Genomic DNA, 27907 nt, shown 5'->3' with positions numbered 1-27907 from the left:
CTCTCGCTCGTGTTTTGTACCGGTTTTCACTCACAACACTAGTCTAGCTAGATGGCTGCGCTGCCATAATTATTAAAAAAAATTAATGAACTAGGGAAATAACTCGCTTGGCTGATAATTTTTATAAATTTCTTTGATATACTATGAAATATGTTAGTGCTATTAACATAACTTCAATGACTGTAAGAATATTGCTAGATTTAAGAAAGTAATGGTATGTATTCATAATTTCATTAACATAAGCTAAGCTGTTTCAACCGGTGGATATGGTAGCAAAATTTTGTAAAATGGCCTTAACATGTACATGGTCGTAAAATGATTAAAAATAATTGTTCGAATATCAAATTAGGCATAATATTGTAAAATCATAAAAATACCATGTGGCGTTGACAGGCATTAAGAAACAATAACGATCGAAAGAGGTCATTGTATTTAATCGATGCTTTGTATTTTGATGTTGGTAGGTTCATAGCCGTTGTGGGGACCAAGTGGAACGATGGCAAGGCGAAGGAAGGCAGCAGCGAAGCCCGCGACGCGGCGGATGCCCCGACGAGGCAAGCAGGCTGCGGCCGCGGCCGCGGAAGGCGAGTCGTCGACCTCTGTTGAGCCCGCCGCGCCCGAAGCCCCCGCCGAACTAGACCCGCCCGCCGAGCCCTCCACGCCCGCCGCAGAGACCCCAGATACCCCAGCATCAGAATCACAGGAACCACAAGTCCATCAGACTGTGAAACCAACCCCTATACCTACTGTAGTACTACACAAGAAATTCGGCAAGTATCGCTGTCTATTCAACAATGAAGACTCCTTCAACAGAAGATATGATGTCGGGAGTGATAGTGAAACTAATAGCAGTGTGGAAATAAGGGTTGTTGACCCATGTGCTAGTTCAGAATCAGACTCTAATGCAGCGATTGATACTCAATCAGACACTGCCAGTGGTGTGGTAAATTTCAAATCACTGAATAACTTACCTAATGCCAGAAGCCAGATTAACAGCTCAAATATGTCTCCTGTGATAATGTTAAACACACTGCCAATTAACTCAGAAGTTCCAATCACAAATGAAATGCAACCAACAAAGGAGTTACCGGTTATAAGTAATTTGCCTGAAACTTCTGAGATTCCTCTTCCTTGTGAGCCATCTTTGATCTCTGAAGTGCCTTTACCATGTGGAACACCAAGGATATGTGAGATTCCTTTACCCTCTGAAATTCCTTTACCTACTGGTATACTGAATCCTTCTGACATACCATTACCCACTGAACAGCCAATCTCTTCAGAAATATCTTTTCAGACTGAAGTTCCCCTAGTTTCAGAGATTCCCTTTCCCAGTGCGCCTCCTCTTGCTGATATCCCATTTCCATCAGATACATTATATCCACAATTGCAAATGACTAATGCGATCAGTTTACCAATGGGTATTCCTTTATTAAATGATATTCCAATGCCTCCTGAACAGCCAAGTACTAACAAATCATCTGAAAATTATTCAACTGCTGTAACAGCAGATCCGATTGCATTGAATACAGAAATAGGAGAAAAGAGATTAGATCACACAGAAGAGAGAAACTTTGTTAACAAAGAAAATGTGAATTCAGTCATCACAGCTGAACAAGAACAAATGGAATATGCAGGTGATGATGAAGAACTAATCACCATAGTCCAAATAGTTGAAGATGACCATCATGAATTGTATTATAATATGAACCTTGACAGTCCAAATGATGAGAACAAAGAGCAGAGGGCAGAAAAGAAAGAACAAGATAGTGAGTTTCAAAAACATTTTGAAAATCTTAACATCAACACTTCGGTCACTAATTCATTATCAATGGATTGCTGCGAACCAGGGACTAGAGCTCAAATCTCTGACCAACAACTATCAAAAGAAAGTACTGGAGAGGTTTTGGGTAGACCAGATCCAAGTTTAACACCCAGTTCAATATTGTCTGATGACAGTAACTCTTCAAGAGCTGCAGAACCAGCTATTAACTTCTCGAATGAATCAGCCGAGTCTTCCCCGACTGGTGTGCGTCGATCAAGCCGAATTAAGACTATCAGTAGTCAGAAACAAAAGTCCAAAGGGTATGGATTAGTGAAGACACCACTGAAGAAAGCTTTAATTACCCAGACAAAGCTTAAGCTTGAGGAGCACAGTTCTGACAGTCAAGAGAAATCTGGAGAAGCAACGGTGAATAATGGGCCTAACTCTCCTTCGTTTCCTGTGCCTTCAGATTTACCAGTTAAAGTTAAATCGCGATGGCGACGGTCTAGTGAATTGGAAATGGGGGCCAACTCCCCAGCTAACTCTCCACTAGCCAGTCCAAGCTTACCACAGAGACTGCACCCTGTACCTGAAGCCCTGAACCCTGATGTAGATGAAGCTGTACTAGCTTTGAGTAAGGAAGCTTATGATAAAATAATAGATGAAAGAATGCAGCAATTCCAGCATTTGGATGAGAATGAGTATTTGTGTGAGCGCATGATCAGTAAGGATACAAAGAAAATGATCTGTGACTGTTTTATGACCAAAGAAGAGATTGAAAGAGGGGAGCTGGGGTGCGGAGAAGACTGTTTAAATAGACTGCTCATGATTGAATGGTATAGTATACAATTCATACAGTTTATCTTCACTACATATATTATGGCTGAATTATGTACCTTTTTTTAATGATACTAACAGTAACACATCCATATAATTCTCATATTTTGCAGTAATTCACGATGTCCTGTTGGTGACCGCTGTACTAATAGAAGATTCGAGAGACGTGAGAATGGGGCATTGAAAGTATTCTATGCAGACAAGAAGGGATGCGGTGTGGAAGCCGCCGACGATATCGCATCGTACGTGCTTTTTCACTATATTATGATTGCTTCAGCGATTATTTAATAACTCGAAACCGTAAAAAAATCATTAAACTTGCGTGACGTGGAATTATACATATTAAATTTTTTAAATAACTAGCTTGACGCAAAGCGAATTCTTGGCGTGATAAAATGAATAGTGAGAAGTTTGAAAATTGTTAAAATTCTCTTACGACTTTCTTTATTTTTGTAAAGCCTTAGATAATTTTTGATTGAAAAAACGTGACGAGGAATGTAGGTAGGGTAACGGTAATGATTAGGTATATGATAGATAATAAAAAAAACACTGTTTTTGGCACGGATATCCTTATAGGTACTAAACTTATCGTTTTACCGGAAATGATAAACTGATGTTTTATCTTGTGCTCATTTTATTCATGGTTCATTTTAACCAAGTATAAATAAAAAAAACAAAAATCCTACTACTCGTTGTTTAAAAGAACTTGATTTAAATCTAAAAAAGGAAAATTCTAACCTAGTAGTTTAGAACTTTACAAGTTCTGTTACAACCCTAGTCTAGACCCATTTCAAATCGTGACCAGCTCAAAAACTACCTGTAATGGGTCCCAATGAGGGCTATCGCGTATGAATTCGCCACTAGAGGCGCTAGTGTAGCGTGAGGTCTCCGAAATGTCAAATCTCATAGTTTTTGGGTGAGCTACGCGGGTTTATTTATAATTAGAATAATTTTGTGAAGATTTTGCAATATCTGAAATTAATTATGGCAAATATGCATTCCGGGGCAATGAATGTCTGTGTTTTGAGACAGTTTTGTCTTTTGGAAACCTTTGTTCTCCCTTTTTTCCGAACAAAACGGGGACTATGCAACACTGTGGCATGCTCGATATTTTTATGGTACGGTTTTAAGGTGTATTAAATATGATTTTAATCTAAACTTTGTTTTCACGCCCGTAATAACAGACTTTGAAAGCCATACTTAAAAACCTCACGCAACAGTGCGCCATCTAGTGAGATAAAAAACGATAGCCCTCATTATCTTCGACTCCGTGGCTAATCGAAAAAATTAAAAAAAAAATTGCTTTCCATCCTAGAGATGAAAACGCAATTTTCCACCCGGCTATCTTCCCATAAAAATTAAACTTTTCGAACAGGAGAGATGAAAATGTAAGTTACGCGGTATTGCATGCCCTATTAGTTAATGTATAAACTTTCAACTTTTTTTAAAACTTTTACAGTGGCGACTTCCTGATGGAATACGTAGGCGAGGTGTTAGACTACGAACAGTTCTACAAGCGCGCACAGACCTATTCTGACGAGAACAACCTCCATCACTACTTCATGTCCCTGAAAGGCGACACAGTCATCGACGCGACCATGAAAGGCAATATATCGCGCTTCATCAACCACTCCTGCGATCCAAACGCGGAGACTCAGAAGTGGACAGTTAACGGAGAACTCAGAATAGGGTTCTTTAGCAAAAGGGATATTATAGCTGGTGAAGAGATCACTTTTGATTACCAGTTCAAGCGGTTTGGGTGAGTGTTTTTTTAATCTTTTTTAATTTAACAATGTTGTTACAATTGTAACTGGACTCCAGAATAACGACGTCGTTGGAGCATGCTTTTTCTAAATTAGGCAAGTTTTAAAAATTTGTCTCATGGATCGTTAAAATCTTGGTGAGCCGTGGCACTAGTTACATCAAACCTGAGGGCCTACGCTAGTAGGCGCGGGTGCACGGAGCGGGCGCACGCCTGCGGGTGTAGGTACAAGCTACGAATAAATAATAAGTCAGGAAGCGTAACTAGGAACAAATACCACACAAAATGTGGCCATACTTTAAACCAAAAAGTTATGATTTAAATAAGAATCATTTTCGAGGTTGCAAATAGACGTGCTTGTTGATTGGTTAAAATTCAGGAACAATTTTGGTTTGTGCGCGTGATGCAATGTCAGATGCACGACAAATGACGGTTTTTAAGCCCCGCCTAGGACACGCCTAGGACACGCGAGGCCATTTTTCTAGCGCAGTTACAATTCCTGACTTATTATTTATTCGTAGGGTACAAGTAAAATCCGTCGCGTGCAGTTCGCGCTGTTCATACTATTTTTCTGCGCGTCAGCTAGCATAGACCCTTATCTTATAGTACATTTAGACGGTTGCTAAGCTTCGACAATCTTTCACAAGCACAAGCGTGTGAACTGGGGAGTTTGGCTTGCCTTGCGAGAGCTTGCAAGATCTTGTCACCGATCCGGACGGAAGGAAGCATGCGCCAAACACTTCAGACTTTTTTACTCGTTGGAAATAAACATGTCACGCCGAACTCAAGAGCTGAAGCAACGAGGTCCACGTATAAATGGCAATTAAGCGTTTGTATAGGCTTAGAGCTTGTAGACGTTTGCCAAGTCTCGGTAAGCGTGTAAATATAGCATTATGAATCACTTTCGGCTTTCGGCACGGAAGTGGAGTACCTAGGGGCGTAATGTAACGAATAATCATTCACGTACTAAATGCTAAGTCAATTCCCGGCTAATTGACTGCATTACCTACATTATATCAAAAGTTCAATCTACATTGTACAATTTGTGCCTATTCCAGTAGAGGTGTATGTCGTGTGGGGTGGACAGAGGTTACAGGGCTAATTGTTGTGCAGAAAAGAGGCGCAGCGCTGCTACTGCGGAGCTGCCAGCTGCCGCGGGTGGATCGGCGCCGAGCCCGACTCAGAGGACGATGAGGAGGTATAGTTTTAAGCCCGATTTAGAAATCTAGAAATCGTGTAAGACAAAAGGCTTCAGTTGTGTTGAGCCACAAAAATCTTTTTTCGCCACATTGGGTTTAGAAGGTCCACGGGTGGAAGCCTGGCGTTGACAACAAAGACCTTACTGGTCAACAAATTTTCTAATGGTCACTGGCGTAGTGGCTTGCTTCCTTGACTTGTAAGGCCTTATATAACTCAGTTATTTCCATAACGATCATAGGAGGAGGATGACGACGTGTCGACATCAAAGACGGCGGCGCCGGTGTCGGAGGAGCCGTTGGCGGCCGATTTGCCAGCCGCGCCGCGCCCGCGCCCGCGCCGCCCCAAGCGCGACCGCACCTACAAGGCGCAGGCTGACTTAGAACAGGATGCTGATGTAAGCCAATTAACTGAACAATCTAGGAATACCTTGATATTGAAGAGTATTCATAAATTGAATGATACCTATACCTTGACAAGTTCGTGCGTGACACTCGGTAGAATTCTGTCGCAGTCAGCATTTGCCGCATTTATAAAAAAAAACTTGGTAAGGGCGCAGCAGAGGCTCCCTGCGACAGGGTTCCACAGAGTGGTTGATTTTTTATTGAGAATATGGTGTAAAAAAAGGAGATAAATCATCATCATCATATCGGCCACAGAAAGTCCACTGTTGGACATAGGCCTCCCCCATAGACCTCCAGTTGCCTCGGTTGGAAGCGGCTTGCATCCACCGTGAACCCGCGACTTTAACCAGGTCATCCGTCCATCTCGTTGGTGGACGTCCTACGTTGTGCTTGCCGGTCGCAAAGACACAAATGATGTAAAAAAAAATCGTCTCTATCGGTCAATGAGTATCTATCTGCATACGGTACGCACCAGTTGCCGGTTCCCCCCATATTTCATTCTAGTCACGACCCGTGTTCTATTATATCCGCATCCACATGATCATCTGAATTGATTATGCGAATATTCGCAACACCCTTGCATTCTTCACACAAGTGGGCCAAACAGGGAAATCTTTTTTTTTTTTTACATTTTTATTTAGTCAAGTCTTCTTTATTCAAGTCACTGTGACTCTTTAATACTTTAATCATTATCCACAGATCGAAGAAGACCTCGAAGCTCTGAACCGCACAGGCGTCAAGAACCAAAGCCACACGCTCCGTCTGTCCCGTACAGTGGTCCGCGCAAAGACGCGCCGTGCCCAGGCGGCGCTGCTGCGGCTGCTGCGCGACGCAGACCTGCCGTGTCGCCGCCTGTTCCTGGACTACCGCGGCCTGAGGCTGCTGGCGCCGTGGTGTGCTGACGCGACGCCAGACTTCAGGTAAAGCATTACCCTCAAACGATTTTAACCAATACCGGCACGTCCCGGGTAGGTCCAATCAGACTTCAATCCGACTCAGTTTCTTGTCGCTTCTTCTCAGTTGGGACTAAAATAATCTTTCCGAAATGATGTAGTATTAAAATTCCGATTACTTGCAAAACTCTCCCTTAGTGTCAAAGTCCGAGGTCGGTTTAAATTAAAATTACCCCTTGCTGAGCGGCTCGTCTGGCAGTTTGCCTTTTCTCCGGTAAGCTATAAAAGCCATCTGTGGCCAACGGCAACAATTCGTTAAAAAACCGTAAACTACCTAGAAGCCGCGCACCAGTGCGAAAAAAAGGCAAACACTTCGACTGTATGGTGGTTCGCGTGAAGACGCGGCGGCAGTAGACAGAGCTGTAATTTGTGTGATAACGTGAACTTCCGTATTATAAAATTGAGAGATCTGGCATTTCTGGTCTCATTGCGGACTAATTAATTGTAATTATCAGGTAATCTAAAGTGAACTGATCTTGCATTTTGATTGATGGGAAGCCAGTGGTGGATGGTCTCTGGCACTAGATGGTGGTAAAATAACATTTCATTGTATTATATAAATGCCCAAGTGATCGTTGGTCGTGGCGCATTTTGAGGAAGCTATCAGTACTGATAACAATTAGCTTATCTGGGTGGGGTTTTGAGTCGTTTAAATCGCCATATCCCGTGTGTTACGAAAGTCTACGGCTTATGTCCAGGAACTAAAACCAATCGCAAATCTGCGAGCACACGCAAAACGCAGTGGTGATTGAGGTCTTTAACTGACTGACATATTATATTCTCGTAACACACGAGAACCGATGCTTGGAAACACTTCAGAACCCCGCCTGTCTATCGAACTGTCCTTTGGGTCTCGGTGGTATTAATATGAGTACTGTCTGCAGGCTAGAAATGCTGCAGACTGTGGACCGGTTGCCCATCACCAACAAGACGATGGTTTCCGAGAGCCGCTTCTTCACCATCGTGGAGCGGTGGCTCGCTGACGCGCCGCAGGAATACATCGATGAAGCTACTGGTTAGCAAAACACCGTGTTTTTTTCTTGTTGACTATATTTGAAACAATATGAGGTAGTACAGACAGCATCAAAAGTAGCGGATCACTTTTTTACTCTGTCGCATTGACACATTGACAATCTTGCATTGCGTTTAGTATGTGGCTGTAAAACGACTAAGTACGAAAGTGTACAGCTACTTTTGATGCTGACTGTACACTAGTGCGTTAAAGTAATTGAGTTTATTTGACATGAAAAAGTATCCCTTACAGTTAAAGAAAAAAAAGTGCACATCAACATTAAATACCATCCTATTCATTTTGTTTTCAGGGCTAAAAAGAGTTTTTTTACTGGAGAAGCGTCTTTGAATTTATAGTTCTAAGGTCATCATTCCTATTGCAAGGGACCTGTTCATACTGCTGCCTTGTATAATAATGTGTCTTGATCCTCAGGTTTGCCAGTCGAACTTCCCAACAGAACACTAGAGGACAGCGCCCCAGAGAAAAACAAAGAAAATGCGGCAATAATGGAAAGAGTCAGAGATCTGTCCAACCAGTTGCTGGAACGGTGGTCTAGCTTGAAGGTATATTTTTTTGCAGGTGGTAGGACCTTGTGCAAGGTCCGCCCGGATTGCTACCACCATCTTGCTCGCCAATCCTGCCGTGAAGCAGCAGTGCTTGCATTGTTGTGTTTCGGCGTGGAAAGTAAGACAGCCGGTGAAATTACTGGCACTTGAAGTATCCCATCTTAGGCCTCTAGGTTGGCAACGCATCTGTAATACCCCTGGTGTTGCATATGTTTATGGGCGGTAGTGATATCTTACCATCAGGAGACCCACTTGTTCGTTTGCCATCCAGTCGAATAAAGGAAAAAATATAATTCACGTTATCTGTGTGAGGACAGGTCACAATTGAGGGATCTCTACAGGCGTTATTGTAATGCGTGCAAGCCGAGTTGGTAGTTGTATTTGTGCATTAGAGTCGAGCGAGTTGCACTGGACGGAGCGCGTCGGATTTTATGTCTATTGCTTAGTCCTACTGAATTGAGATTTGTACCGCGATCGTAGGTGAGACGCACTTTTGACGCATGCCACTAGTGCGTCATAGCAGTGGATTTATTCGATGATTCTAATTGTACCACAAATATAAGTTATACCGGCAATCTCCGCCCCGGCAGACGAGTGTTGACAAGTGCCAAATTAAACGGAGTGTTAGCACCAATGTAATAAAAACCTTATTGCGTTAGGCCTAAGATAGGATATGCAATGACAGGTAAACTGGCTGAACAAAATGGCGGTCCGCAATATTGCGCGAACGTTTGATGCTCAAGATTTTACTCGAGAAAACATACTGCCTTATTGGCTAAATGGTTTCGCGCCCTCCAAAAAATGCTCACTGCAGGAACATAGTTTTAACTTATATTTACTTTATCTGTCGGCGGCCGATCGTAAAATCTGCCAGATCACGAAATTCCTAGGCATATCGTGAAATGGCGCTATTTCATGAATTGGCTAAGAGACATCCGCCATATCGTTAATAACTCACCGTTTAACGATTTGCCTAGTGATGTTTAGGCATATCATGAAACGCCGCCATTTAATGATTTCGCAAGTTTAGGCAGATCATGAAATTCCTAGGCATATCATGAAACGCCGCCATATCGGTTCTGGCACTTCGCCGGCCGCTGCCGTGGCACGCTCGCGTCACAATTCGCTCTCCTCGCTTCGTGTACCGCATATCACGATGTGCCCGGTCAAAGCTAGGAATATCGACGAATGCATTGCTCTAATCGATCTGACGTATTGTTTCTCAGGCCATCGTGATAGCCTGGCCAACTTATAGGCATATCATGAAATGGAATATCTGACGATGATGACATATCTGCTAACGAATAGCGTGCTTTATTGTCTCTGGATCGTATTGATATTTCACTAGGTGAACTGCGTACGATGGCATATCATGACGGAATGATCTGACGGATTTTACGATCGGCCGCCGACATATCTACTTTCAAAACGATGGGCTTAATCTGCAATAAAATTATTCTTAATGTTATAATAAAGCTAACATTGTATTCTAGGAGGTGTTCAAAATTCCCAAAAAAGAGCGTATCCAGCAGATGAAAGAGCACGAGCGGCAAGCGAACGTAGAGCGTCGCGCCGCAGACTCGAGCGGCTCGCGCGACCGCGACCGCCGCGACGACCGCGAACGCGAGCGGGACAGAGAGCGCGAGCGCGAGCGCGAGCGAGAGAGGTAAATGTTAGACGGTTTTGCGCTGGCGAATGCATTCACTATCTCTTTTTAGCCCTCGTACTATACCGTTTCATAGAAAGAAATGGTGAAAACGATTGTGATACCATGTGCATCAGACAATTTGTCCTTTGTATTCTTAAATCCCCGTCGCATTTGAGTCAAAAATGTATAATGATGTGTTTTTCTGTTAGTCCGTTACATACAATCGAATATACAACCTACCTTTTTTAAAGTTTGTTAAAATCGACAGTGAAAAACAAATGTAATATTATTCAATTTTTTTTTGAAACAAGAGTTTTACGCTTCCCCAGGGACAGAGAGCGCGAAAGGGATAGAGAACGGGAGCGCGAGCGAGAGAGGGAAAGGGAGCGAGACCGCTACAGAGACCGCGACCGGGATCGCGAAAAGGACGATCGCGATAGAAGGAAAAGAAGAGGCAGCCCAGAAGGCAGGAGGAGCATAAGGTTAGTTTTATTTATTACAATACAATGCAATACAAATATTATTTATTGCACACCAGTGGCGGAGCGTCAGATATTTCCGTGGTAAAGCCGAAGTAAAGATCGCCCACATCCTTCATAAATAATTTGCGTCCTGTTGTCGTATTTTGTCAATATTAGGCAAGCCGGTGGGAATGGGGTTCTATGGACGCTTCGCTACTGTTGCACACCACAAATAGGTAGTACAAAATTTTGAAAGGTACAAAATGCAGGGTAGACAATAGGCGGCCTTATCGCGTAAATGCGATATTACATTAGTTAAAAACCTTTAGTTTATTTGTTCATTCAATCTAATATGTATTACATTATAATTTACATAAATGACAAGTTACAAGATTTGATGTTGAAGTCGTCAAACGTAATATAAATAAAACTAATAATAATATAAAAAATAAAATTCTAAGAATGTCATGAAATGAATAAAAACAACAATTAAAATAACATCGGTTCTCCTCTAAGGATTAACATTAGTTAAGGAACTGTCATTCCTAACCCCCGGTTAACGATTTAATTTTTTAACCCTGGGCTGTGCAAGTGGCCGTTTAGGCTGCTTATAGACGTCCGTTGTTTTCACCGGACAACGGACCGTTTTTTTGCCGGACTTGCGGTGTTGTATGGTGTACATGCACCGGACACTTGTCAGGCGATGTAGCCATACAACAGTGGCCAGTGGCCTTACGAGATGTGTTTGTCATACGCAGACTCAACGAGCGCGTGCTAGCAGCCGTGCCTCCTATGAGCAAGGAGGAGCGGCGGCGCGCCTTTGCCGAGGCAGCCGCCGCCGCCGACGAGACGCGCCGCCAACGGGATCACTACACACACTACTGGCCCGACCCCGCCGCCTACCCACAGGTAGGGAAACCGCTCAAGCGTTACTCGAACCCGCACACTCACCAGCATCATCATCAGCCGGAAGACGTCCACTGCTGAACAAAGGCCTCCCCGAATGCCACAATGAACGACAACTCGCCACTTGTATCCACCGAATGCCCGCAACTGTCACGTCGTCAGTCCACCTAGTGGGAGGCCTGCCAACGTTTGTCTTCCGGTTCGTGGCCGCCACTCGAGAACTTTTCTCCCCCAACGGTTATCTGTTTTTTGAGCGATGTAGCCCAGTCCTAATATGACACAAAGTGTGCGTATATCTGATACGACTATTTCTTAACCCGGATTTTTAATCCCACGGAAAATATGTAAACAAAGTTTCGTCATTGTCTAAGTGACATTACAGAGGATTTCAAGGTATGGGCCCTCTAGAAATATTATACAAAGTTCTGTTGTTGCCATGTTTTTTTCTATTTTCGATAAATGAGCCGTTTCTACGGAAGACAACTTACAAGTCGTCTTTTGACCGAGAAATACTCGGACTGGAGTCCATCCTTTCATACTAAAATGAACGAAAAACAACGGAAAACGTAACAATGAACAACTTAACTACAATAAAAATATAACAACAATGTCGACAGTAAAAAAAATAACAACAAGAGTCACTGGAAAACGATTACGAATTCAGTCTCGAATGTTAGTGCATTGAGTGACGTCTCGCGTCAAGCGGCCCACAGCTTAAAATTGGGGTATAATACCAGGACAATAAATAAATTATGCATACGAAAACAGTACTCTCTTTGTAAATTAATATATCAAAGCGTAGTAAATGCCAAAGTAAAGTATTCATCAGTAAATTAAAATATTTTATCTTGATTAAGCAATACAGTTTTTTAACCGGAAGTCGATTTCTGGCAAATGTGGAAAGAATAAAATATCTTGAATTCTGCAAATGTTTTTTGATAACAGCCAACACCTTTGTTTACATTTTTTCCATAGGATTAAAAATCCCGGTTTATGGCCGGTAGGAAGTGTCAGATATTTTTCGCCCCACTGTGGCAGATATTAATGCAAATGACTGTATATCATTTCATTATCATTATATATCACTGCGACGCTTGAATATCGAATCTCGCTCTAAAGAACTGATTTTTCCAGATGTTTCCACCAGGCATGATGGGCGCGCCGCCCAATATCATGCCCCCCATGGTTCCTCCGGGCATGCCGCCGGGTATGGCACCTGGAATGCCCCAAGGGATGCCCCAAGGGATGCCCCAGGGCATGCCCCAAGGGATGCCCCAAGGGATGCCCCAGGGCATGTCCCAAGGGATGCCCCCCGGAATGCCGCCTGGCATGCCTCCCGGTATGCCCCCGGGAATGCTGACCGGCATGCCCCAGGATATACCCCCGGAGTGGATAGGACCCTCTGGGGAATTCCAGGGTCCACCCGGATTTTGTCCCACTTTCGGGGGCCCGCAACAGTTCTGCATGCCGCAAGCAAAGTAAGTCCAGATTAAATAGCACTGAAAAGTAACAATAGTACATTGTGCATTAAGGGGCGTAAGAAGGGATTACTAACGAGAGTCTATTAGAAGCCCGACGCCGGAAGCGGAGGGCTTTTAATGACCCGAGTTTGTAATCCCCTTACGGCCCGTGATACACAATGATTTTCATCACATTGCGAGGATTTTGTGTCCAAACAGTCAAAGCTCAGCTATTCTTTAGACGCTAAGAAAACAACTGAATAAAATATGGCTACCCGCCAATACAGGGGGCTACTACAAAATTTGAAAATCGAAGTTCGTATCGTACCGTCCCTTTCACTCTCGTATTAAAGAATATTAGCGTCAGCAAAACGATATGAACTTCGATTTTCGAATTTCGTGGTAGCCCCTCTGATTGTCACTTTTTTCGAGTCGTCTACCATAGATAATACTAAGCACCGTGTTTAGTTTAGAATTCGAATGGTCTTACGGCCAGATTATTCCAACTTGCTAAAAAAATATTTACTAAAATTATTGCAAAACAATTTGATATAAATTTAAAATATATAAATAACGAAGTTTTATGAAGCGTGGCAAAGTTTTATGGTGTAAAATTAGGTTATAGCTAAGTTTTAAAGATGTAAATAAAACGGCGGACTTGTAACCTCTTTAGCCTGAAATGACGTACCTGCTATTTTTTTTTTAAAACTAAAGTCATAACTCCCTTGGGGAGGAAAACTATACGTAAATCCCGCGGGAACAATTGAGGCCATTGTCTTTTAGTATACAGGCATGGATTACATCATTGACGAGCAAGTGTGATGAAATTATTTAACTGTAACTTCAGGTTCGTGGTCGCCACTCGAATATTAGAATATAGCTTACGTTTATAATTTACGACGCTGCTGCTCACGACCGCGTCCGCATATAATTTTTTTATCCTGTGTCCTTCCCGGGACTCAAACTATCTGTATGCCGAATACATCTAAATCGGTTCAGCGGTTTAGACGTGAATAGGTCACGAACAAACAAACAGAATTTCAAATTTTCGCATTTATAATATTGGTAGGATAAGTCTTGTAAACTAACACAATATTTTTTTATTATTTTTTAATTTTTTATTTGTCTGGATGCCAAACGAGCAAGTGGGTCTCCTGATGGAAAGAGATCACCACCGTCCATAAACATCTGCAACACCAGGGGACTTGGTCTGAAATAAAGAATTATTATTGTTAATCTAAGCAATCATAATTTGATTGCTTAGTAGCGACATCTCTTGTCTGGGTGAGCGGTTAGTTCCGAAAGAATGTAACGTCTCTCGATGAGTGCTGCTGCTTAAGTAGCGTAGTAGAAATAAGCAACCTGAGATATGTATGCATAGGAGAAATTCGTGTCTGTACTCCTGTCCAGTGGTAGTGTAGGGGTATGGCACGCAGCACGGAATGCCGAGGACCTGGGTTCGATTCCCAGCGCTGGTCTCTTTTTCTGGTTGTTCTGTGCATCCATGTGTCAGTTTGTATTTTCAATATTATAATGATGCTTTCCAGCATTATGGGCATGAGCAGTTTCGGCATGGGCGGCTTTATGTTCGGCCAGCAGATGCCGCCGGGCGCCTTCCCGCCGACGCCGCAGCCCGCTGAAGCTATGCTGCCGGTGAGATCCTAGATTTGTCAGTGGTAAATAGATATGGGACTATAGACGCGCAATAGATAAAATATGTTGTCTATAGTAGACAAACATGCGAATACAAAGTGTGCGAAATTCTGTCCCTTCATACCGTAACTTTCTACTCAATCGTGTCATGCATATTTTTTTTCGTTTTTTTTTGTCAATCTCTGTGTGTATATGTCACGAAGTGGGCGTGCCGAAAAATCTTCTATGAGTGGTGAAAAATAACATAAAATGTATGATAGTGAGAATGTTTTAATAAGTACCTATATTTTTTGCTTACCCCTTAATAAGGTCCCATTTATTGGAGCATACTACCACAGAATCAAAAGCAGGTATCGAATACATACCTGACAAAGAATATTTTAAAAGCTAGTTTTATTTTCAATAATTACAATGGAAATTGTGACGTATTATGAATTAAATAAGGTTCAGTTTCCAACTCAATGCAAGTGGTCGCTAAATCGCCTCTACCTTATTAAGGGTTACTGTTACCTGTTCTTCTATAACATAATACTATTTGCTTTTTACCAATCTGTACGCATTAGTTGCATAAAAAGGGCATTCATAGTTTATTCTAGGTTTATAACTTGCATAACAATGTTCACCCAGGGCCCCAGTATCGGACAGGAGTCTTTGGAGCCTGCGGAAGTGGTGCTTCCTTCGATGTGGCGGTCGGCACTGGACCAGCGCGGGCGCACGTACTATTATCACGTGAAACTGCGTCAGCCGCAGTGGCAGCCGCCGCCGCCGCCCAATGACGGTAAGGGTACAAACGCACCACTAACCGGGCGGGACTAGGGCTATAATGTACGCATTGCGTACTACGCAATATGCGGCCAACAGCGCGGTTTTAGGTCCCTTTTCAAAGTATCGCTTTAGATAGAGACGGCACGCTAAAACCGCGCGGTTAGCCGCATAGTGCGTACATAGCTTTAGTCATCGATGTGGCGGCTAAAATTCTGATCGAGACAGCTACCATTGGCAGTAGCAATATAAAGCAAACGTAGTTCTGGCAATCCTAAAAATTAGACACGCATGCAGTAAGCTAAATAAAAATTGAATTGCGACTAATGTAATGCTAGGTTATTCACATTTTGTAGACCGGTACGCTATTTACACGAGATGTCGAAGCTCCAACTAAGCCCCAGTTGGTATTTTGTCTCAATTAATTTGTTTATAGACGACAGTTCATCAGAGGAGGAAGAGGAGCTTGCGACTGTTCCCGAGGCGGGCCTGTCGCGCCGGCCGAAGGGGAAACTCGTCGAGGGCGTTAACGGCATCTACGAAGGTAATTATAGAGCTAGAGAACTGTTCAGATTAGCGGGCTAGCATTGAAAGAACACAGTTGCGTATGATTGGTTAGAGGTGCGTTTGCCGAAGCCGCTGATTGGTTCGTCAATATGCGGCTCTAGCTGCGTATTTTTAACCCATTAATTTACGGCTGTGCTCTCTCATTCACATAGTTTGAAGTGGTATTTGTCAAAAAATAGATATTTGTCAAAAAATATACCAGCATAAGGCTAGGTGTTGACTGGAGCGGAGCGAGGCAGCTGAGCGTTAAGCGAGATAAAAATCCACCAACAGAATTGTGGACAGGGAGGTGGTAACTTAACTAACTTAAAAATTAATACAAAACCGGGAAGCGGAGCGAGGAAGAGGAGCAGGGAAGCGGGGCGGAGAAACGAGGGCGAGCGGGGAAGCTCCACGAGTGGCAAAACAGTCCGTAACTCCGTTCCGCATTACTCTCTCGCTTCGCTCCGATATCTATCTCTGCGCCTATTGGACAGACACAGTCCGCATTTTCGCTCCGCTCGGCCCGCTGCCTCGGTCCGCTCCAGTGGACAGGCAGCTTTATTCGTTCCGAAAGTTTGATGCGTCGACGAACTATGTATTGCTCTTGAGGGTAATTTTATAAAGGGTGATCTTGTTTTCAGTGATAAAAGAGGATTTGCATAACGGTTTGATACCGGACCACGCGCTGGTGAGCGTGAAGACGAGAAAACGGCGGCCGGGGCTGGTGTCCGAGCGACCTATCAGCGTAAGTACCCAAAGGACACAATTGGTTTCAATCATCATCATCCCAGCCTATTGTAGTGTGAGTTGCACCTCACACAGACACACTCTCCCAACATATGCAACCTAGACTATAAGTTAGACCTAAGGCTTTAGAATATAGACAGTATTTACGCATCATTCGTGAGTTTCACTCGTCTCCTCGATCGCCTCCTTACATGGCGACCCTGCCAGTGCCGCTGCCTCGTGCGGCGCTGGCGGCGCGCTGCGCCACCAGTATTAGTTAACGGACTTATTATATAAATAAAGTGAAAAAGACTAGAAGAAGTGAAAAGATGTGAACTTTATAAGTGTTTTACGGACAATGAAAAAAAACAACATGAACTTTAACTACTATTAATTAAAATATTATAAAATTAATTAAGAAAATAAATTTAAGAAAGAAGATGGAAGAATATAGAACTAAGCAGTTATCATAAGATAAATAATAAATATTTAGGAACTTAAGAAGAAAAAAAAAACGCTGTTGAAAATTAACACAGAAAAGGGCGAAGGAAAAAATCAAGAAATAAACGACAGAAGGATTAAGAAGAAAATAAAAATAATCTACTGAAGAAGGAAGAGGAAAATTCATATTAAATATGAAGAATTAATTGAATAGAAGAAATGAAAGAAGTATGAAGATAAAATAAGAAGAAAATGTGAATAAAATGAGATGAAGTAAGAAGAGAAGAATACTTAAAGCTATAAAGAAAAAAAGACTTATGGAGGTTTGCTGCAAGAAGTTGATGGAGAGGTTTCGGTATGCAGCAGCTAGAGGACGGCGTCGAGGGCGAGCTGATGGAAACGGACACGCTGCAAGGAGCTACATGTGTCCGTGAGGAGCCAACCAAAGCAATGGTTTTTTTTATAACATCGTTTGGAAAGGTATATTTGCAATATGTGGTTTTCGTTGTCGGATAACTATTTACAGGACTGTAGAAGGTTTTTTTTTTAATAATTGTTTTTTTATTAGTCATGTGCTACATTTAAGCTAAATAATATAATCATAAGTGTAACATCAAAGCCGCTTGTTGACGAGTTTCTACTAATTTCAGAGTTTTTCAGATAGTATATTTTCGTTTTCAAAGTAACAAAACTTTAACTTTACGCAGTCTTAAAATAGATAAAAAGGAGTATCATTGTTTAGATTCCCAGCGCTTAGCTTGATGATTCCATATAGGTCATCAAGTATGGATCGGAATGTGAGGTGTGTTATTTCGTCTCACATTTCACTAGGTAAATGAGGTACTGTGCGCTCTTTAATGCATGTTTTAATTACAACGTTATGAAATATATTTTACATGAACTTGGCAGTTTAAAAATAAATGTTAGATTTTTTTTATTATTATTTTAAATAGCCATGATTGTCCTCTTTATTCAGCTGCAGACGGATAAAAAGGATGATCTGAAAATAATTTGTTATTGTTGCTAGCTTGATCACCTGGCTTCCATTTCAAATTATTAGTGCAAAAGTCAATAGTAATTAGACAGTTAAAAAGTTACATTTGCCGAAAGAAATAGAGTCAATTTAAACATTTTTTACAGTTATTTTATTTTTTATTTTTTTGTTACTACATGGTAATGATTTTGTTATTAGAATATGAAATAAGAGGAAACGTAAGTAAAGTAGGTTTTGAGTTATGAATGACGTTTATATATTAAATTAGGAAAGGAAAAGTTTTGACTGATTAGGATATCGTATGATTTTGAAAGAGAGCTTAATGCTAGGTATGTGGTTGGGAAAGCGGAAACAATCAGGATTATCATTAGCTGTTAAGAAGGCCACTCTTAAAAGTTGATGGAACTCTTGTGAGTTGAAGTTTTTAAATGAATGAGTATTTGGTGAGATATTTGAATGAGTTTTCTTTCTGAGAGGCTATAGGATAGAAAGTAGTTATAATCCAAGGTCCACCAGGATATAAGGGCAGGTAGCTGAATCCTTGAAATTGGATCATGATGTTTTGGTCGAGCTACCACTCGTGACGATTCTTGGACACATGGTATGATTGAAAAAAAAGAAAGGAAGTGTTAAATGAACTACCTGAGTAAATGTTGTTATAAATGTATAATGAATAATGAATGTGCGCGCACGGAAGTATAAAAAAAAACCTTATATCCTGAACAAATAAATAATATGAAGGAAAAGTCCGGCCGGACACGAAATGTATAAATGTGTTGTGGACCTTGACCTTGAATGACAAGTGATGCCAAAGTAGCACACTGATAAATATAAGAAGTATAAGATGTATGAAATGAGTTATAATTAAAGATATGAAAAGTACAGAATGATTATGTAAGAAAGTATATAAGGAAAAAGACATTTAAAAAAAATGGTAGAAACAGAACGAAGAATTTACGAGACAAAAGTTTTTTTTAAGTTGTTATGTTATGTATTTATGATAAAGAGAAGTAATCAGAGAGCACAGTACCCAGAGAAGTAATCAGAGAGCACAGTACCCAGCATTCGAACAGTACCTAAAATTCGAAAAAGTACATACAGTCAGTGACATTTTTAATATTTTAATAAGATAAACGATTTTTAGTGCAAAGAAAGGTTTAATTAAGCATAACTTTTTCATTCAGATAATTTCAGTTAATTTATAAAATACGAATAAAGTGTACCTATCATTGATTTCAGAACCACTGCATTTTAGTAGCTGTGACCATTCAATGTCTAATTGTCTATAAGTCTCGTCAGCAAAGCGCGCAAATATAAAGATAAGCTACATGTTTACTTAGAATGGTAGATTTGTATTATGTTTAAGTCTAAATATTTGTAAGAAAAATATTATGGTTCCCTTTGATTGATGATTAAAATGTTATTTTTCTGTAGGTATTTACTAATATTAAAACGTGACTTTTCTTTTTCAAAAAATATCTGTTAATATATTATTAGATGATGATTTTGTTTGATTATTATATTTTAATATTTTTTTATCAGGAAGCCGCGAAAAAAAAATTTTTTTGTATTTTTTTTCTTTTTCAAGGAGGGAGGTGTAGTGTGAGTTGCACCTCACACAGACACACTCTCCCAACATATGCAACTTAGACTATAAGTTAGACCTAAGGCTTTACAATATAGACAGTATTTACGCATCATTCGTGAGTTTCACTCGTCTCCTCGATCGCCTCCTTACACTATATGCGTCTCACTACTGGGCTCAGGCCTCTCAGAATGAGAGGGCTTGGGCCGTAGTTCCCACGCGGGCCCACTGCGGATTGGAAACTTCACACACACTATTAAATTACTTCGCAGTTTTGTGCAGGTTTGCTCACGATGTTTTCCTTCACCGTAATGCTCGTGGTTAATTTCAAATGTAATTTCGCACATGAATTTCGAAAAACTCTGAGATGCGAGCCGGGGTTTGAACCCACGATCCTCGGCTTGAGAGGCCACAGGTCAAACCAGTAGGCCACCACTTCTTTACGCGTATACAGAGTATTATGCTTCGTATTAGGTGTGGTAGCTTAGTTGATTATCCTACGGCGTCCGTTCCACAGGTGACCATAAAGGTGATTTTCCACAGCGAGGCGAGACGAGAATTAAAATTTTGTATGGAGGCGCCCGCGGCGGCTCGCGGTGGGCGCGCGAGAATGCATACAAGTTTCAATTCTCGTCTCGCCTCGCCGGTGGAAAATCACCATTAGGCTGGCTCTTTCTTCGATCAACATATTGGCTGGAAACGCAGCCAGCCTTATGGCACCCTGTCCAATAGTAGCGATCTGGGTGATAGTTTTAAATATAGGTTTACAGGCTTAGAATAAGTTAGTTTTATTTTTCTTTGTTTTTGTTATAACATATTTGTTATCTATCTATTGTGTATATCGTGTGTAAATATTCTTCTTTGAGGATGATTTTCCATTTGTATTGAATGATAGAAACGCCTTAAAAGGATTTTTTCTGGGAAGGGGTGGATCAGTGTCTGCTAATGTGAAGGAATAAGTCAAAAGTCAAATCTTTATTCAATTTAGGGTAAAAGCAGTAAAGCGCTAATTAGGCATTTTTGGACGCCAAAGTCGGCCACAGACGACAAAAAAAAAACTGTAAATCGTTCCCTAGGCGCCACGAAATGCCGACATGGAACCTATGGCAATATTTTCAGCTGTCGTGTTTTGCCGACTGTGGCGTTCAAAAGGTTAAAGTTTCACTACATTGCGGTATTTGTTTGATCAACTGAATTCATGGTCCGTCAATAGTCTGCGATGTAATGCAACTTGTATGCAAGTTCTTCAATGGTCTAAATGGGGCTTAAAAATTGACATACTCGTACTACATTTGATCGCAAACAAAAATATTCAATCGCAATACGATTGTTATTCAGCCACGTACAGAGGAAGACAAGCTAGCAGGCAGGCAGGAGGTGAAGCGCTACAAGCAAACTAAGGAGAAGCTGCGGCGCCGCCGGGAGCGCCTCCTGCAGCGCGTGCGCGAGCTGACGCGCTCGCGCAGCGCGCGCAACGCGCAACTAGATCTCAAGGTACACACAATTTAACCCTTTTTAATTAAACGGTTTAATTAGCTCGCCCTGTTTGTTGTTGATGAGTCATCTTTTTATAAGCTTTAATGTTTGAAAGTTGTCTTCTAATCGGACTTCATAACCATCTTTTAAAAAAAAAGAATTTGCTTCCGTGAGACGTGTTAAAACTGCGACAAAAATGTACTGTTGATGAATTTTAACCATAAAAAACGTTTAATGCAACAAAGTACAAGAAAAAAGTTGATCAACTCACATACTGCATACGACTCACATATTACTTCTTCGCCTTTGACGTACCATTATCCGACACATACTTAACAACCGCGTTATAATGAGGGCTATCGTGTTTTGTCCCACTAGATGGTGCACTGTTGCGTGAGGTTTTTCAGTATGGCTTTCAAAGTCTGTTATTACGGGTGTGAAAACAAAGTTTAGATTAAAATCATATTTAATACACCTTAAAACCGTACCATAAAAATATCGAGCATGCCACAGTGTTGCATAGTCCCCGTTTTGTTCGGAAAAAAGGAAGGACAAAGGTTTCAGAAAGACAAAACTGTCTCAAAACACAGACATTCGTTGCCCCGGAACGCATATTTACCATAATTAATTTCAAATATTGCAAAATATTCACAAAATTATTCTAATTATAAATAAACCCGCGTAGCTCACCCAAAAACTATGAGATTTGACATTTCGGAGACCTCACGCTACACTAGCGCCTCTAGCGGCGATTTCATTCGCGATAGCCCTCATTGTTCCAAATCCACAGATGATCGAGCTAGCCGATTCAGACTCTGACTCAGAGCCCGAGATCGAGGAAGAAGTGGTCGTCGTCCCTGTGGAGGTCGAGGAGCCAGCGCTCATCGAACCTCTCGCGGTGGAAGCCCCCGCCCGCGCCCTCCCCGCCCTCCCCGCCCGCCCAAGACGCGGACGAGGCCGCTCGCAAGATCAAGGAACACTTCAGGAGCAGCATGGCGAGAGTCATGGTGCACCACCTCAACCCGTACCGGCATTCCGACGCGCCCGCAGGCCGGATCACTTGCACCGCGGACTTCAAGCATCTCGCTAGGAAGGTTGGTTTACTGTAATGTTTATTGGTTGATTGGCAACCAAATAATGTTTTGTTTCACGAGATCGGTCAAGTTCAAGTTACTTCGAAGAATTGTTAAATGCTTGACGAGTTACTGAATTTGTTGAACTGGGTAGTTTACACCAAACGAATCGAATGATTCTGATATTAGATATATTATTATTGTTTTCTTCTCTTTGGTGTAGGTATGGTACTTGAGTATAACTTTTACTTGGTTTCAAATAAATAAATTGTTAGTCGATACAATATTTATGGGAGCAATAGTATTTTAACAGATTATGAAAAATTATTAAATTACTCAATAGCTTTATGTGCACAGCACAACTTGTGTAAGAAGCAACATTTCCGTTTCCCCAGCTAACCCACTTCGTGATGCTCAAAGAGCTGAAGCACTGTCGCTCCGTGGACGAGCTGGTCGTGACCGACTCGGTCCGTTCCAAAGCCAAGGAGTTCGTCAAGAAGTACATGGCCAAGTTTGGCCCTGTCTACAGGAGGCCCGCGGAGGAGGCCGACTAGCGTTTACTGAGGGGCGCTGCGCCCCTCGTTCAATGTAAGTGATTATAATAATGATGGTGAGATTCGACCAAACGGGATTGTGCGCGAACATTTGGAATAAAGTGCAGGAACATTTTAACTGACTGTATGTTGGACTCATTCTGCAGTTGGTCAAACAGTTTAAAGATGGTGTTAAGCTAGCTTCTTAATAGCAATAAGGCTCCGTTTCCACCAGAGATGTGCGAGAATGTGTTGCGAGGAATGTGTTTTTCATGAAACAATAGAAAGACTTTATTAACATCGTCTCGCTCCGCTCAGTTGTGTGTGCTGTAGAGATATGCCGTGCGAGGACAACGTGTTTCTATTGGTATACCTCGCTTTGGTGGAAACACAGCCTAAGGCTGGACTTGTGGCATCTGATAGGTATATCAATGGTTAAATTAAAGTGAATGTGTCTTTACAAAATATAATGATTTCAACGTTCTAATATTAACTGTATTACTGTAAGTATGGAACTAGTCTAGCATTACAGAGGGTAAGTACCATCAGCCAAATATGTGGTCTACCACCCTATAGTTGATAATCGTTTGCATGTCATAAAACAACAATGCCAATAGACGTGTCTGTCAACTTGAAAGTTCGACTTTAGCGATGTATTTATTTGATAGGAACTTGTTTAAAAATTGATAGACCGCTTATTTGGCTGATGGTACCATACTTTACTGTGGTAGAAAACCCGCGTCCGTGGTGATTGTAATATGTATACGTTCAACTGTAAAGTATGGTTTAGTGTTTGATGGACTTGTCTTTAATCACGAAGGCGAAAATATTCCTTTGCTCACACTGTGGAGATGAAAAATATTTGTTACTTGCATACACATTGGAAAATGTTCATAAAACGCTAAAACATGCGCATACAGTTTCCGAGGATGCGGTACAAGAAAATCGAGCCCCGATTTGGCCCACCTTACGTACAAAATTTCCTAATAAGGTCTCTGCACATTACACCATATCCACAGACTACTCAGAGAACTAACGTTCAGACGGGTAACTTCCATAGAAAAAATACCGTCATACGAATATCGCTTAAACATTTTGACAGTTACTTTTTTTAAATTCTTGTGAAATTCTTGGGGCTGTGACAGCGTCTGTTATGCCAAAAAAGATTTTTGACTTCGTATTCGGTACATTCATTATTTAATTTATTAAAACATCCGGGACAAGAAAAAAAACACTATTATTTTTGCACTCTCTTATTTCTTAATCTCGTTTTAATTTTTTCGCTCGCTTGCATGGGTTGTATAACCTTATTTTGAAGACAAATCACATGTGTGCCTTTTAGGATTTCATTTATTATGTTGGTGCATAATCTCAATGTTAGGTTGAAGAAGTAGTTCGCAATCTCTCGCAATTTAAACACTATCCGTTTATTGAGTTCTGTCTCGGATTTTGGAAACCTATAGAAATGGACGTCCTTTCGCCTACTATCACAACTCACATTTAACTCACAACACAGCACTTATTGTAAATTATTGCAAGCTATTATTACACCTTCAAACTTTGAGATGATTGATGATGATTTGAGCTACGGAAATTAATCAACGCAAAACTTCACTCGATCAACTTTGAAACCGTAATGAACACAGACCAAAGAGAATATTCAGATACAGAGATACTAATGAACGTTGTCGTTGGCATTGACAACTATGACAAGTGACAAAAGTGAGGCGGTACGAGGCGAGGGGGACCTGCAAGCTGTCATTTTCTATAATCGAACCGTCAGAGACGATGCGAGTATTTTTTCCATGAAGACAACCAGCCGTGACCTATCGTACTATGACCGTTATACCAACTTGTCAGGCAAAAATATATTCTTTGGAAATAAAAATAAAAAGATACTCCAAAAAACAATCTTAATTTTATTGCTTAATAGCGACATCTCTTGTCCGGGTGAGCGGTTAGTTCCAAAGGGGTGTTGAAAGTTTCTCGATGAGGGCTAAAACATAGATGTTGCTAGTGTCGCTGCTTAAGTGACTAAATAAGAAACAAACAGGCTGAGATATGTGGTGCATAGGAGAAATTTGTGTCTGTACTCCTGTCCAGTGGTAGTGTAGGGGTATAGCACGCAGCACGGAATGCTGAGTTTTTCTGTGCATCCATGTATCAGTTTGTATTTTCGATATATTCTTTGTATCGAAAAGAATGAGACAATGTCCACTAGCACGTTTCGGTAACCAACCGTCGCCGTCGCGTGTCATGTATGCGTTTGACATTCCGTTTGACACTGTCTGACACGTTCCTATTACGGTCTTGGCATGATACGGTGTCATGTGTAGAGACCTTTCCTGTATAAATTTGAGGGCCAGATTTTTTGCCGCTCGGTGTATTTTGGTCGCATTTGCTGTCGTAATATTTTTTGAAACAAGTTTCACTGGTGATATGGTAGATTATCGACGCAGTAAATAGTTTTAGTATTTTTAAAGCATTTAGATTGAAAAGCATGACGAGAAATTTTAATAGTAGACGGAAATTATTTGTATGTCCAATGATCTTTGCATCGGTTCCTAATTATTTGTGAGTATTAATTTACCTTTAGTTAAATCCAAAGTACCCTGCGGTCTATAGTAAAGCAGTAATAGGTTAATATCATTCTTGCATCTAATACAAAAAAATGTTTTATTCCTGAGTCTACTAAGTTCATAGGTCTGTGTTCTGACTGCAACGCAACTGCCACGTGTAATAGTGCATGCGGTTTTATCACATCGCCGCTACAGTTGCTCAAATCTGGCTACTGAATTAACTCGAATTAATTACAAGGCAACACAATGCGGTATACAGCACGCAGTAGCGTCGCGTTATTGCGTACAGGTCGATTCACAAGAGCTGGCACGAATGGATTGAATTAATGAATGAAAGTATCTGTGTGTTACCTATTTGAATATCATCATCATCATCATCCCAGCCTATATACGTCCCACTGCTGGGCACAGGCCTCCTCTCAGAACAAGAGGGCTTGGGCCATAGTTCCCACGCGGGCCCAGTGCGGATTGGGAACTTCACACGCACCATTGAATTGCTTCGCAGGTTTGTGCCGGTTTCCTCACGATGTTTTCCTTCACCGCAAAGCTCGTGGTAAATTTCAAATGTAATTCCGCACATGAATTTCGAAAAACTCAGAGGTGCGAGCCGGGGTTTGAACCCACGACCCTCTGCTTGAGAGGCGATAGGTCAAACCACTAGGCCACCACGGCTTCCCTATTTGAATACACCTATTTGAATACACTTCACACAAATGTGAAAATGTGATATTCATCTGTCATTTTTGTAAAAAAATGTCCAAGTGACATTACTTTCGTTCAATCCATTCGTGCCAGCTCTTGTGAATCGACCTGTAATCGAGTTTACTTGCAGTTCAGTACTAACGATAAATAAATGAATATATATATACTTTTAGCGATTATATCGGACCTGCGAAAGAACTGTGTATACACTAAGTGTCCCTAATATTTTCAGTCAGTCTTAAAATCAATTGACTACATATTTTTCTATCACGTAATGGCACTGATCGTTTTACAACATCATCCTTTTAATATGGTAATTGTAAATGTTAGTAGGTATAGGATTATATTGGAATTTGTGACTTTGTCTAGTAAAAAACATGTTTGTTGGACAATCTTTCCACCAAATATTTCCAGCAACAACAACATGTTGTTCAGGAATATATTTTTGAATTATGATTTAAAGAGTAATTAACTTACTGCGGTATAAAATTATACTGTGACTTTCACTCTTGATTTGATTATGCAATTAATATAAGGCCATTTAAATCCCTACTAAATGTGAAAGTAAATCTGTCTGTCTGTCTGTCTATCTGTTACCTTTTCACACTTCAACCGCTGAACCGATTCAAACGAAATTCGGTAAGGAGGTAGTTGGAGTCCCGGGGAAGGACATAGGTTACTTTTCATCCCGGAATAATGCATAGTACCCGCGGCATTGCGATAAATTAATTCTATGCAGACGGAGTCGCGGGCAATAGCTAGTCAACTATATGACAGAAAACTAAAGACGTTCATTTTTTTTAACTGAGACAATGTCACTTTTAATTTTCCTTCATTTTCCTATGTCGTAGTGTTAGTCGTAGGATATTTTTAAATTATAAGCTTGTTTGATTGGGATATGACTGTCGATGGATAAACTGCGTGGCCTGAGCTCCGCGTTGCATACGTTTTGTTCCTGCAAAGGAGCTCTGGCCTGGCCCCAGTTTCCGTAAGAAGCGAGAATGTGTACTCTCGTAATGCAATTAAAGGTATTTATAATGATGATCTCTAGCTCGACTGGGATTCGTAGAATTGTTCGATTCTAATCTACTGCACGGTTACAACTCGAATATGAGATACAATGACATGCTTACTATTATTTTATTGAAGTACACAGTATTATGTATAGGTTAAATTTAGCGGAACTGAGGATGAATAATTACACTCGGGAATGAATTAGTTTATAAGAGATGATCATTATTCTTTTACTGAGTTGCAAATATTTTTTTCTTATATCCGCAAAGACAAAAAGGTAACCAAACCTACATAATTTAAATAAGTAATAATTTTTGTATACATTGATGATTTACGTTGTTATTAAGTCGCAAGTTTTAGCCATTTGGACTTTGGAAATAGATTATGTGATTTTCTTTATTTTTTTCGTTTTTTTCCATATTTTTTTTATCTTTCGACTTTACAGAAACATTATGTCATATTTTCATGTATATTAAGAGAAATTGCGTGTTAGCTGAATAGTGTCGTAAGCATGGAATGAATGTTTAGTGTTCAATACACTACAAAGAATGAAATGACAATGTGACAAAGGTGTTGCATTGTTATAGATAGATTATTATAAAAATATGCGTTCTATTTAGCTTTAACTTCACTGTTTCTTCTACATGTTAAAAAATATATTAAAGTATTCATGCACCTGGAATTCCTATGAAAAACCAGGATGACTTTTGTTCTTTGATATAACATAGATCTGTTCTTTAACTTTGTAAAGTTAATTGAAAATCTGTAGGACTTTTCTGCATTGCCTTTATATCTTTGCAAAACTTTGCAGTGTGCACTCTGTCCTCTTTTTAATCGTGAAAAAATGGTATC

At 40.9% G+C, this 27907-nt stretch overlaps 1 protein-coding gene across 1 annotated transcript; it reads left to right on the top strand.

Moving 5' to 3' along the window:
• Window positions 1-19: 19 nt before the first annotated feature.
• On the top strand, window positions 20-25690 carry Set2 (SET domain containing 2). Its single transcript, XM_074086066.1, has 21 exons — window positions 20-214; window positions 465-2598; window positions 2713-2841; window positions 4059-4358; window positions 5475-5559; window positions 5800-5955; window positions 6662-6882; window positions 7800-7930; window positions 8360-8490; window positions 9987-10159; window positions 10471-10623; window positions 11361-11511; window positions 12643-12986; window positions 14516-14621; window positions 15249-15399; window positions 15820-15927; window positions 16574-16677; window positions 21017-21172; window positions 21945-22001; window positions 22033-22248; window positions 22623-25690. Exons 2-21 carry the CDS (start codon window positions 497-499, stop codon window positions 22779-22781), a joined length of 5133 nt encoding a protein of 1710 aa, XP_073942167.1. The 5' UTR covers window positions 20-214; window positions 465-496; the 3' UTR covers window positions 22782-25690.
• Window positions 25691-27907: the final 2217 nt, after the last annotated feature.

The sequence above is a fragment of the Choristoneura fumiferana genome, chromosome 3 (genome assembly GCF_025370935.1).
Source record: "Choristoneura fumiferana chromosome 3, NRCan_CFum_1, whole genome shotgun sequence".
In the NCBI taxonomy this organism is placed as follows: Eukaryota; Metazoa; Arthropoda; class Insecta; order Lepidoptera; family Tortricidae; genus Choristoneura; species Choristoneura fumiferana.
This window is presented reverse-complemented; position numbering and strand designations above follow the sequence as displayed.